At 38.1% G+C, this 13,074-nt stretch overlaps 1 protein-coding gene across 4 annotated transcripts in view; it reads right to left on the minus strand.

Moving 5' to 3' along the window:
- Nucleotides 1-13,074, minus strand: part of LOC124858976 (signal-induced proliferation-associated 1-like protein 2) — an 89,240-nt gene that overhangs the window by 73,114 nt on the left and 3,052 nt on the right. For all 4 annotated transcript variants that reach the window (XM_047351338.1, XM_047351336.1, XM_047351337.1 and 1 more), the window contains exons 2-3: nt 8,090-8,223; nt 6,485-6,673 (exon numbers count right to left, since the gene is read on the minus strand). In XM_047351338.1, coding sequence (XP_047207294.1) covers nt 6,485-6,673; nt 8,090-8,223 — 323 coding nt within the window. The remainder of the gene's footprint in view (nt 1-6,484; nt 6,674-8,089; nt 8,224-13,074) is intronic.

Genomic DNA, 13,074 nt, shown 5'->3' on the forward strand with positions numbered 1-13,074 from the left:
AAAACACATAGAAGTTTGTTGTGACGTGACAAAATGAAAAACATGTGGGAATTATTTTTTTAAAGAAAATTGTCTCTCTTCTCAGAACAGATCAGCTTCTTAAATGGAGGGGAGGACATTTAGCACCAGAAGTATATTTTTCCCCATGTTTTATTGTCTTTTTCCATCTTAATGGAAACTTACAATCACCAATACTGCATACTTACTAAGTGGATGGAAAAATGAGGGCAACATTGTCCCTGGAGCCGGCCATGAGGCACCTGAGGGATACAGCATTGCCCTGGCACAACATGCAACGCTAATGTGACATCTGCTTCCACTGCAATCTACTTATGTTGCAAAAAAAAAGGAATAATAGCTCCAAAAACCTTGCCACCAGAGACAAGCCAAGGGTATAACCTTCAGGGGTGCCCAGGCCCTTGTAGAAATTACACATAGAAAGAGCGCCCTGCAGCACTCTTCCTCTTTTGCTACTAAACTGCACATCTAAACCTATGGCAATAAATGTTTTTAATGTGTTGAATTTTTTTTGCAGCAAAATACAAACTGATAAGTAAACACTGAAGCCTCTTTCACAAAACATTTCTGTTATAAACCTGCCGAGTTGAGCCGCCTCAGAGGGGCATCTGGACAAGATGGCATTAAAACATCTTTTTGTCTAAAAAATAAAACATCAAAATCTAAAGGACAAAATGACCTGGGGGCTCTTATCACCCAAACAATATTGTGATTCAACACACAGAGCATCATGCCTCAGTCCCAGCGGTGCTTCATTTGATGCTCAGCACTACTGCCTTGAAAAAGTACTTATAAAAACCTATTGGGGACATTTAAAAAAAAAAAACGTTATCATCAATTAAATGATCTATTATTAAATTTGAAGAACCATAAAAATTCCATTGCTTCCTCCTTCTTAAGCACCATTACAGAACATTTATCTATATGTATAATACTGCAAGGGTTCCATTCAGTTTACCAACCAGCTTAATCTGCTGATCTAAATAAGAAGCTTGATAAAATTCTTCCTCCAAGCCACTGAACAGTGGATCAGCTCTTTAATATTGAATCTAAATCGCTGGGAGGTCCTGAGAGTATGACCATCAAATCTGAAGGCTTTCATTAGGATTCATAGAAAGCGTACCCTTTTTTTTTATGTGACAAAGGACAGTCCAAAGTTTATCTTTTGAAACATTATGTGTCAAACCACAAATAGAACCTGGGACAAGCTGTTCTGTCCATGAACATATAATGAATTCCTTTAAGCCTAAAGGAGCGACATATTATATAAGGGAATGCACCGATTGGGCAAAACATTATGACTATTGACAGATGAAGTGAATAAAGCTAATGGCCTTTTCACTATGGCCCCTGTTCGTGGGTGGGATATATAAGGCAGTAAACATCGTCTTCAAAGTTGATGTTAGAAGCTGGGAAAACTGGTAAAGGTGAGGTTCTAAGTGAATGTAAGTCAAATTGAGATGGTATCATGGTCAGCAGGGTCAGCTTGTATGAAAAGTAATCAAAGTAATTAATCATGTGGACAGGGACATGGACAGCCAAAGCTCACTGAGCTCTCAATTATAACCAAAATCACTAAGACAATATACAGGTATATGGTAATACAGGTAATATGTTTCTTTGTCAAAAGTCAGGAGAAAGGATTAGTGTAATCTTTACAAAATAAATATTCTGTTTACATTTTGGAGAACACTTATAACACTATGTCGCGACTCATCTTCTGTTAAACAGAACAAACAGGATGGACAGTTTCTAAAATCGTTCAGCTGGAACAATATTAGCAAAGAAAACATCATGGTCAATGATCCAAAAGATTCAATTTCCATATATAAGAATCAAACTTAGTGCACTGCCATAACAACCCTAGCAGGTGGGAGATTGCTCTCTAGAGGTGGTGCAACAAATTAGATTTAAATTCAAATTATACTTAAGAGTTGAACTGTGTAACTATTTATAAACCTGTGAGGGTTTCTATTTTAACCTGGGTTTCTGTGGCAGTTTCAGTCATGGCAGAAAAAGAACCCAAATAGGTAGTTTGTACAAACGCTTATTTACAGTGCCTTGCAAAAGTATTCGGCCCCCTTGAACTTTTCAACCTCTTGCCACATTTCAGGCTTCAAACATAGAGATAGAAAATTCAAATTTGTTGTGAAGAATCAACAATAAGTGGAACACAATCGTGAAGTGGAATGAAATTTATTGGATGTGTCAAACCTTTTTAACAAATAAAAAACTGAAAAGTGGGGCGTGCAATATTATTCGGCCCCCTTGCATTAATACTTTGTAGCGCCACCCTTTGCTGCAATTACATCTCCAGGTCTCTTGGGGTTTGTCTCTATCAGTTTTGCACGTTGAGAGACTGAAATTCTTGCCCATTCTTCCTTGCAAAACAGCTCGAGCTCAGTGAGGTTGGATGGAGAGCGTTCGTGAACCGCAGTCTTCAGCTCTTTCCACAGATTCTCGATTGGATTCAGGTCTGGACTTTGACTTGGCCATTCCAACACCTGGATTCGTTTATTTGTGAACCATTCCATTGTAGATGTGGCTTTATGTTTTGGATCATTGTCTTGTTGGAAGATAAATCTCCGTCCCAGTCTCAGGTCTCTTGCAGACTCCAACTGGTTTTCTTCCAGAATGGTCCTGTATTTGGACCCATCCATCTTCCCATCAATTTTGACCATCTTCCCTGTCCCTGCTGATGAAAAGCAGGCCCAAACCATGATACTGCCACCACCATGTTTGACAGTGGGGATGGTGTGTTCAGGGTGATGAGCTGTGTTGCTTTTACGCCAAAAATATCGTTTTGCATTGTAGCCAAAGAGTTCGATTTTAGTTTCATCTGACCAGAGCACCTTCTTCCACATGTTTGGTGTGTCTCCCAGGTGGCTTGTGGCAAACTTTAAATGAGACCTTTTATGGATATCTTTGAGAAATGGCTTTCTTCTTGCCACTCTTCCATAAAGGCCAGATTTGTGCAGTGTATGACTGATTGTTGTCCTATGGACAGACTCTCCCACCTCAGCTGTAGATCTCTGCAGTTCATCCAGAGTCATCATGGGCCTCTTGGCTGCATCTCTGATCAGTCTTCTCCTTGTTTGAGATGAGAGTTTAGAGGGACGGCCGGGTGGTGGTAGATTTGCAGTGGTCTGATACTCCTTCCATTTCAATAAGATTGCTTGCACAGTGCTCCTTGGGATGAATTCTATTTATCATCATCAGTCATTTGGGACAACATTGGATCATTCAGAGATCCTCACTGAACTTCTGGAGTGAGTTTGCTGCACTGAAAGTAAAGGGGCCGAATAATATTGCACGCCCCACTTTTCAGTTTTTTATTTGTTAAAAAAGTTTGACACATCCAATAAATTTCATTCCACTTCACAATTGTGTCCCACTTGTTGTTGATTCTTCACAAAAAATTTGAATTTTAAATCTTTATGTTTGAAGCCTGAAATGTGGCAAGAGGTTGACCAGTTAAAGGGGGCCGAGTACTTTTGCAAGGCACTGTATTTATTTACATTTAGTTTACATAAATATAAGGACTCCAGCTATATATGTATAAACATATTTGGGAAAAGTACAACTCCTTAATATTTTGAGTAGAAAAGAGTTATTTTTAAATAAACAAGAATTTGCGATGTCTATCATTGAAAATCTCATCTCAGATCATCCCGCCTTATGCTTTTTTGCAGGCCATCTGTGCATAATCAGTTCAGCCATTGAGATTCAAAATATATTCACATATGCTCCAGCTTCTTCGTATATCCAGGGAAAATTACAGCAGAGTCTACATGCCCAGATTTGTAGGAGAAGATTCTTTGTGATCATGAAGATATTGTGAACACCATCTCGCTTCAGAGCTCTCTAACTCACTCAGCAGGAAAAACCATATACATAACCTAACATATCTTAAGTAAAAGGTGTACACACAAAAAAGATGCAGCTTTCCGCACATGGTAGAATAAAATGTCCCACTCTTTTGGCGCAATACTGACTCCTTCTCGTAAATAAATTAAAGGTGCAAGCCAAGTCTAGTTGGTCGACATAGTAGATACAGCGGTTCAAGACATTTGCACCAAATATAATATTATTGAATAAACCAGTAAATCACAAAAACACTAAACTAACTAAAGTTTACTTTTCCTGGACCTCTGGGTTGAGGTACTGTATGTAAGAAGGAAGATCAGTTGGACGTTTAAGCCCTAATTAGCTGGCACTCTTCTACTAAAATATTACCATTAGCCCCTTCCTAATGGCTGTGTCAGTTTCCCTATGATTACATAAACCTGTCTGTAGAAATTGTTTTAGATTTCCAGAATAAAGTGCCTCTTCTGTGCACTCATTTACAAAGTTATTTGGCCTCATAATGATATACAAAAACTGTAAACCTGACTGCGTTTCATTTGCTTTAGAAAGGACTCCTCACTCCTCTTGTGTAAATGTGTGAAGTAATATCTGAAGACACAAAGGTGGGCTTAGTGGACACTTCTATAATGAGAGCCTTTCCCTTGTCAGCTAGAATGATGGGCACACACTAATGAATGTAATTAGACTAATAAGCAGCAGATTTCCTGATAGTAAAACACGACTAATGCTTCCACTCCCACTGCCATCCTGTAGTTTCATTAGATGAGAAATTAAAGGCCCTGAGATCAGACAAGGAATCTGTCTGACACCTGTGACTGAAGAGAACCTTCGGCATTATTAGCAATTCAAGGAGAGAGACGTCCAGATGACACCTTCCACAGTCTAAAAACACCACATTAACTTTTTTTAATGAAAGTAAGCTAGTAAAAGTTATTTTTGCTAGTCTTTCAGCTACAGCCAACAACAGCAGGTGTGCCAAATATATGTTATTGATAGTTGCAAAGATTATAGGATTTCATTTGATTTTCTAATCTCTAGTATTGTCATTGTTATGCATTAAAAAAGCTACCTATATTGTTATTTTTATAATGGAGCCTATTATGAGAAGAAGGTTTCTGCTATTTGTATTCAAATGCATAAGATAGAAGCAGATATGTCTAAAAATAAATAACTTGTACTTTTCTTACGGCAACAGTCTAACATTTTAGGAAATGGTTTCCAAAATTTGAAGAGGAAAAATAAATCGCATATTACTACATAAATTTCAGCCTAAACTGAGAAGCAGATTCTGCTCATACCGATTATGTCCACACCTGACTTGGCCCCTATGTTTTATTCACAAACTTCTAGCAAAGGAAGATCTGCTCCTAAAATAGTCAACCAAGCAAAAAGTGTCTCTCTCTGTGTTGATGCAGTTTCTCCACATTCACATTAAGAATCATGCCTGTAATAAGGGTAAAATCTGGCCATGTTTATACATGTTAGAGATGCACCAAGATATCAGCAGGTGATCAGACATAGACAATTTTCAGTTTGACCAGCCCAGACCAGTGACCCACCAGGTGGAAACTCAAAATGTTTATGGTTTTTTTTTTCATATAACTGAACAATCTGGTAGCACAATCTGGTAGCACTTACAAATGATACATAAGTAAGTGCTACCAGATTGTGCTGAGAACATCAGTCCTCTGTGTGGAAGTTGCTACTTTGTGAAGAAGACTCAAGTTAGCCATTCTCATTATCTGTAAGGGGTTTAAAAAATGAAGTCAGGTTGCAGAGGTAAAGCAATGTCCTCTATTTACTTGGGAATTCACAAGGTATTTGCTGTGTTATTAATACTAGTTACAGTAACCTTTCTAATTACAAATATAAGACCAGACCCTCGAAACCCTGCATTGATTAGGCGGCTATAGAAAATGAATGAATAAATAGTTTTACATAGTTCTTCATATTGTTCTTCATATTGCATTATAGTTTTTAAGTGAAATTGGAATCGGCAAACTACTTCGGATGAATTATCGATGAACCGGTCTATCATCTGAAGTGGTGCAAGTAAAAAAATCCATAACACACTAACTTTGAAATGCCATTAAAAATGAGAATTCTCCCAGGTAAAGTCAGATGTTCCTGAAGTTTTAAAGAGTGCCTTGGATTTATCAGGAGCTGGAGTTTGAACTCAGGAAGCAATTTACCTTTATCTCTTTTGTTTACTTTTACACTTTGTATTTGACACAAAGGTTAGTGCAAAGGGTTTGTATCTACTTGACATGGTGACCATGTTTGTCTCTTCATATATCAAGAAATTTAGCAAATTGCATAGCTTTGTGAATTTTCTCAAATGTGTCTCAATCATCAAAAGCTATGATGACAGGGTGCAAAGATTTAATTTTTAGCTAGTTGTGGTGAATTACTATAGTTAATGTATAAACTCTTCACTGAGTTTCTAAGTGATTATGAAGTTGCCAACAACTAGAACATGCTGAACAAGAAGGTCCATATTGTCCAACACCCCCAAGTGAATCAGTGTTTTTACCATTATCAGTATATATCTGCGCTAGCAACCATGACCCTGCCTGTAATATGACATGAGTCTACTCACCCCTTGCTCATCCAGTTTGAGGAGCTGCTCTGGGACTTTGGGTGAGTTGAGCGCCAGCCTCAGACACTGAATATTCAGCTCAGGGATGACATATTCCAGGACTTCCTTAAGAGGCAGGCCACGGGCCGTTCCATGCCTTGCCGTGGATGGAATGGCATCCTCCAGGATGGCTCCACGGAGGGTGGTCAACTTGCAGGAAAAAAAAATAAAAAATTATTTAGTGAACTGCAGTGTGTCATACGCAGTTTGACACTTCCAATATGCTAGAGTTGGGTCTTCCTTTACATGTGCTGCCTGGTTATTCTGGCTTGCTACTCCATTACAAGGCCTCTGGACCACATTAAGGGCCCAGTTTTTAAATAATTAAGGCAGACTAAGCGAGCAATACATGTCAAGTTATTTTACACTATTAACCCCATTAATGTGCCAGTTAGGAAAAAAAAGCATACAGTCTATAAACTCATGCTGTTGTTTGGAACATTAAAGACCTGTTTACACCCATAAACCCCATTTCAATCCACACAGACTATGGACATTAGTGTCAGTAGTCAATGTCCATCTGACAGAGAGGCTTTCTGAAAAGCACATTACTTAACAGACTTAGTCTGGCAGGGAGAGTGAGAGATGCAGCGGTGCATTCAGGCAGGGAGGGCATTGGGGCTAAATGAGAGGAATTAACACAAACAGACGCTGTAGTGGTTAGGAAGTTAAAACATTGTCTACATATAGCCTGCATGGCTACCATGACCTAGATACATCGTTTCATTATGGCAGCTTTGCTTCAAATTGAGAACGATGCTGCATATCGGTGACTCTTCCCTCTCTGACACATCTGTTGCACCTGAATAATTCAGTGAGTGAGACCGACCACCATCAATCAAGGAAAGCTTTCACTACACCGGGGACGCACCAGCTGTGCATCTCAGTTTTTGGATTAATCACATCGTGAGTGCATGCACATGCACGTGTGTGCTAAAGAGAGTAAGGAAGTAAAGATGATCACAACCAACTCTGACTGACAGCTCCAGTCCTTGCATGACTGACCAGAACGGCTGGACATATCGGGGTGCTCAGAGCAGATTTTCTTGCACTGCATGACTGAGCCCTAAGTTGAATGACCTTAACATGCTGAATACAATATGTGAGTTTTGAAATACGCTTGTTGTTGCAACCATCAGTGAGCATCAGTGTTCAATGAGCTGATTCATGTCAAGCTACCATAGCTCTTTTACACAACAGATCACACATACAGTTGAAACCAAAGGTTTACATACACTGTATAAAATAAATTTATTTACCATTTGACATAAAACCAGACTAAACCTTTTCTGTTTTAATTGCAGAAACTAAATTTAACCAGTTTAGAAAAGTTATTTGACCTAAATTCTCTGTTATGTCTTTTAGAGCTATGTTTTTGCGTAGGGAGATTTTGACAAAATTGTGGTCGTAATTACACTGTAAAAAAAAAAATCATCATAATATTTTGCCAAATTTCCCACCCCTACCATTTTTACTCTCTCTAACTCATACAAACACATTATTTCAGCTCTGCAGCCCCTCTGCTGCAGGCTGCTGGTTATTTATAAGCTGAACAAAAGGTTTTACCTGACTGGTTCTGAAGGTGATCCGATAATTGAACTGCATTCCCTCTTTCTCCTTTCCATCGTCCAGCTTCTCCCTTCGGACGCTCACCGCCACAGGTCCCAGATTCTCGTCCACCCCAAAATAGTTCTGATGATCTACAGACAATACCAACAACCATTCAGATGTTAAGGATAATACCAGCTGCTTTAAAAAAAAACAAAGACGTTGTTCATGATTAGACAAGGGTCGGTGACAGATATCAAGGCATACCAAGGTTTTCAAATAAATATGAAAAAGCTTGAAAAATTAAAAATCATCCCGCTCATACAGTTTAAAGCTCTTTTAAAAAGACGTCAAAGAAAGTGTCGGGCTGAAAAGTTTCCCCCTCTATAAGGAGGCCCCTGCCCTATCTGCTGGTGCACACTGACTGAGCAGATGGATGAAAGACAACTACTGAACTTAAAATAAAGACAAATTAAAGGAGCACCACACTTCGCTTAGGAAAACCTGTGTTCAGCGACTGACTGCAGACCCGACCAGAGCAGATAGCCCAACTAACAAACTATTATCAGCTTGTTACATCTGTGTTAAACTATAAAGAGCAAAAAGGAACAATACTCAACACAAAAAGCATTTTAAAATTCTCGCTATATTTGACAGGTGTGTATTCTACATTTTTGTATAAGACTATGCACTAAATGCAAAATAAATTATACTGATGAATATAACATGATTGTAGCTGTATTAATCAATATGTTCCATTACTTCATCAGCAGTTTAAATAAAAACAATTAGAACGATAGATCGTTTGTGTTTTCAGTTGTTGTGTAAATAGTGTTAAACTGTAGTTATTGCACTATGAGAATCACATAGCAGCCCATGCCTCATTACATACTATTCTATGGCCTTATTCACAGATCAGATTACTGCTTTTATACCAGCAAAGCATCATCCACCCATTTTCCAAGCCTGTTTAATCCCTACAGGGTTGTGCAGGGGACTAGTGTCTATCTCCAGCAGTCAAGGGGTGAAAGGCAGGGTACACAGAGGTCAACGACCAAGCAAGCACACACACATACCTAAGGGCAATTTTAATGATGAATTAAGATAACATGTATGATTTTGGGCAGTGGGATGAAGCCATTGACAAGGTGTCAGGGTCATTCTAAACCCATTTGAATCCATTTGCTTCAAGAAGACAGTGCTTAAACACTAGTCTATATATTTATTTAATCATAAATGATTTGTGGAAGGTTGTAGATCCGTCTTTCACAAAAATTATACTGCATGAAATTTGGGGCATGTCTCTACTAGCTTCGCACTTCTATAGACTGAACATTTAGCCCCTTTTCTTTGCAAATTATCTCAAATTTTGAGCCACTGCCTTCTCCCACAATGTCATACTCGATGGAGAGCATCTGTGAACAGCAGGTGTCAATTCTTAACACAGATTCTCAATTGGATATGGGTCTAGGTCATTGTAACACATTAATATGCTTTGAACTAAATCATTCCATTGTAGCTCTGGCTGTATTTCTAGGGTTGTTGTCCTGCTGGAAGGTGAACCTCCCTAGTCTCAAGTCTTTTGCACCCTCTGACAGATTTTCCAATTTAAACCGTTGATCACCGCAGCTCCTCCAGTTACAATGGGCTTTTCTGCTGCTTCTCTGATCAATGCCATGCCTTCTCAGCCTGTCAGTTTAGCTGGATGGCCCTATGTTGGTAGGTTTGCAGCTTACCTACACCCCTCCCATTTTTGGATGATAGATTGAACATCAAGATGTTCAAAGCTTGAGAAATTGTTTCATAAGATAAGATTTATTTAGACTTCTGTACAGCTTTATTGCTGAACTGTGTGCTGTGGGCCTTTATGATGCTTTTTGTTTCTCAATGTTCTCTGAGGCTTTCAAAGAAAACCTGAAAAAATTAGGACTGCAACTAAAGATTATTTATTATTAACCTAACTATTTTTTCAATAAATCGATTAATAATCAGATAGCAAAAAGTGCTTAAGAGGAGATTTGTTTACACAATTTGAACCAGCTGAAACTAAAGCTATGCCACTTGAGGAGATGTGGATAGAGCATATTTACAGAAAAAGAAGGTTTTGCATCTTAAATGCAAAATGGCAAAAAGATTTTCTACAATTTTGGCTCAGTTATTGCTGTGAGTGGTTGTTCTTTCAGCAAATGTTTTAGAGTCCAGTTAAGGATTATTCGATTACTAAATAAGTTGACAATTATTTCAATAATTGATTAATCACGATTAATCTGATTAATTGTTTCAGCCCTAGGATTTATACTGAGATTAAAACACATGCAGATTCTTCATTCTTTACTAATAAGATGATTTTTTAAGACATTTGGTGGCATTTGATTTTATTTAGGGGTGAAAGAGTAAAAGAGGGTGAATACAGATGCACACCACACTTTTCAAATTTTAATTTGTATAACAGTTTTCATGCCATGTTTCATTTTCATACACTTGACAATTAATGATTAAAGGTACAAGAGAACATGTGTCTGAACCTTCCTGGGATGTGCAGAAAACAATTTACCAAAATTAATGAATTTATTTCCGTTTCACCCCAGAAACCTTTTACTTTTGTTTATCTCTAATCCTAAATGATGGGCGTCTTGCAAACCGTGGGGCTGTGGGTATGATTCCTACCGATCTGCATTAGTGAGTGCGTCTGGGTGAATGTGGCTCTAGTGTAAAGCGCTTTGAGTGGTCGGTATGACTAGAAAGGCGCTATATACGTTCAGTCCATTTACCATTTAAATGGGCCATACTTAGGTGTATGGTTCTTTGTGTGTTTATGCTGACATTGTAATACACAGATGTAATGTCTAAATGTCACTTAGAACCTCAGTTAAAATCTTTCACAGGAGGGTCCCACCCTCGCACGACCGCAAATAACATTAAGCAGGTACAGCTGATGGACGGGATTATTGGATGAACTTGCCAAGTCAGACGATTATAAGAGGGACAGCCATTAGTTCAATGACAGGTTATGCGAACAGTGAGTGGCCAGACTGGAAGCAAATCTAACTTTTCAGTGCACAATTTCTGAATAATAGATTTGGTGACCCACTGATCTGTGGAAATCCATCTCAAAATCTTGATGAGCAGATATTCAGGAAATTTTCTGGTAACATTCGTGGTTCCCAGAAAATCTCCCAAACTCCCAATAATTGTCCCACCTGTAATTTTGTTTAATGCAATTATTTCTTAATTCAATATTTTTCCCCAAGATAAAGAGTGGATGTTTTCTCAGGTATGCTACAAATTTGAAAATTCTGCATTTTCTAGGCTCAGATTTCAAGATTTTTCTGGGAGTTTTCATAACATTCTGGACATTTGAGTACAAAACATTTACCAAATTGGGTTTTATTATGTCTTGTTTTATCTTTGTATCTTCACCAACTTAGATCAGCTCTATTTCTTTATTGCTGTGAAAAATCTGGACAGGATTATAGATGTCCCCAAGTGAAATAAATTCTTTTTGGGAATTGTGATACCTTTATTTTTTGGAAATTAAAATGCTTTATTTGGCATCTAAACCGTAGCCAGTTTAAGAACCACTTAGTCTTATTTATGCTTTTTTATTACTTTATCTGTAAACTAGTTACTATTGTTTGTGGTAATGTACTGCCTGACTGTCCCTCAAAAAGGAACAACGTATCGTACATCTTTTGTAAAATTTAAAATCCTGATCTAAGAGGGTCTAGACACCAAAAAAGCAGCAAAAACCACCTGTTTTTTGTTTTTTTTTTCTACGTTTTTTTTTTTTTTTATGAGCCTGCATTTAGCAGCAGGTTCTGTCAGTCAGTCAAAAACCAAAGCGTTCAATGAGTTGGACAAAAACTTAAGGTTTGATGAGACAATTAATAAAAATGACATAATCTGACAAAAAATCTGCAATAAGTTTTTTTTTTTTATAGAAATAGCAATTTTTATCTTTTTAATAAAAGAATAAACAATAATGTCTGGATATGAAACCTCTTTTGAATTGTCTTTTTTTCATACTTTGTCAGACCTTTCCACGCTTTTCATGAACATGTAAGAACTCTGACCACTGCAATAAATTTTTTTTTTTTTTTTTACAAATCTTTACCAGGGGACCCAATAAGTCTGTATCTGTCTGTGTATGCTTGTGTCTTTAGAACATGGATAGGAGTGGAGCTTTGTGCCCGTTTTGCAGGGTCTTGAGCAAACACTCTCTAATCCGGGCTAAAGCTGAGGATATAGACCTGGATTCAACAGACCACAAACAAAGGCGTCAGCAGGGACCTGTCCCGCCAACATTCGTACAGGGAGTACAGCCGTGAAGGTTTTGAGTTTGTGCTGTGAAGTGCATGAGATAAATAGGGTAACACTTATCTGTGTGTCTCCAACATGAAAAGAATCTACATGAATTATAAATTTAGTGCATAAATACAAAACCAGGTTACCCAAAGAATGTGTGGCACATGAACAACAGAGGGCTAAGGGATGATTCTCCATGAGGCACAAGGTCAACATTCAGAAGAGCACAAGACATTCAACAGCAACTGCAGAGTGAATGCAGGGTCAAAATTTATTTTTCAATCAATTTCTTTCACATGACCCTGCATCTGATGAGCAGGATGCTACAAACCATTTGCAAAATAGATTACTTGACAATCATGTCAATTGGGATTTATTTTGGCTTTATCTCCTGGCCTGCTGACCCAAAAAAGAGAAAGATCCCTAAATAAAAACCTATTTCTAATCCTGTTTTTATTTTATGCTTTCACCAACATGAAATGTGTGACCCTGGCTGCATACAGCAAAGGTTAACCTTTGGTCTGAAAACATATACTGCCCATTAGGAATGCTCGGGGTGAAACACCACAGTTGTTAGGGGAAGATAAGCTGCAGACACTCAATAAGGTCAATGTTCAGCCCAGGTTGATAAAAACTTGCTATGAAACGGTGACACATGGTCAAGTATATGTGAGTTTGCATTTGTTGTGAAGTGTAGG

The sequence above is a fragment of the Girardinichthys multiradiatus genome, chromosome 22 (assembly GCF_021462225.1).
Source record: "Girardinichthys multiradiatus isolate DD_20200921_A chromosome 22, DD_fGirMul_XY1, whole genome shotgun sequence".
NCBI lineage: Eukaryota > Metazoa > Chordata > Actinopteri > Cyprinodontiformes > Goodeidae > Girardinichthys > Girardinichthys multiradiatus.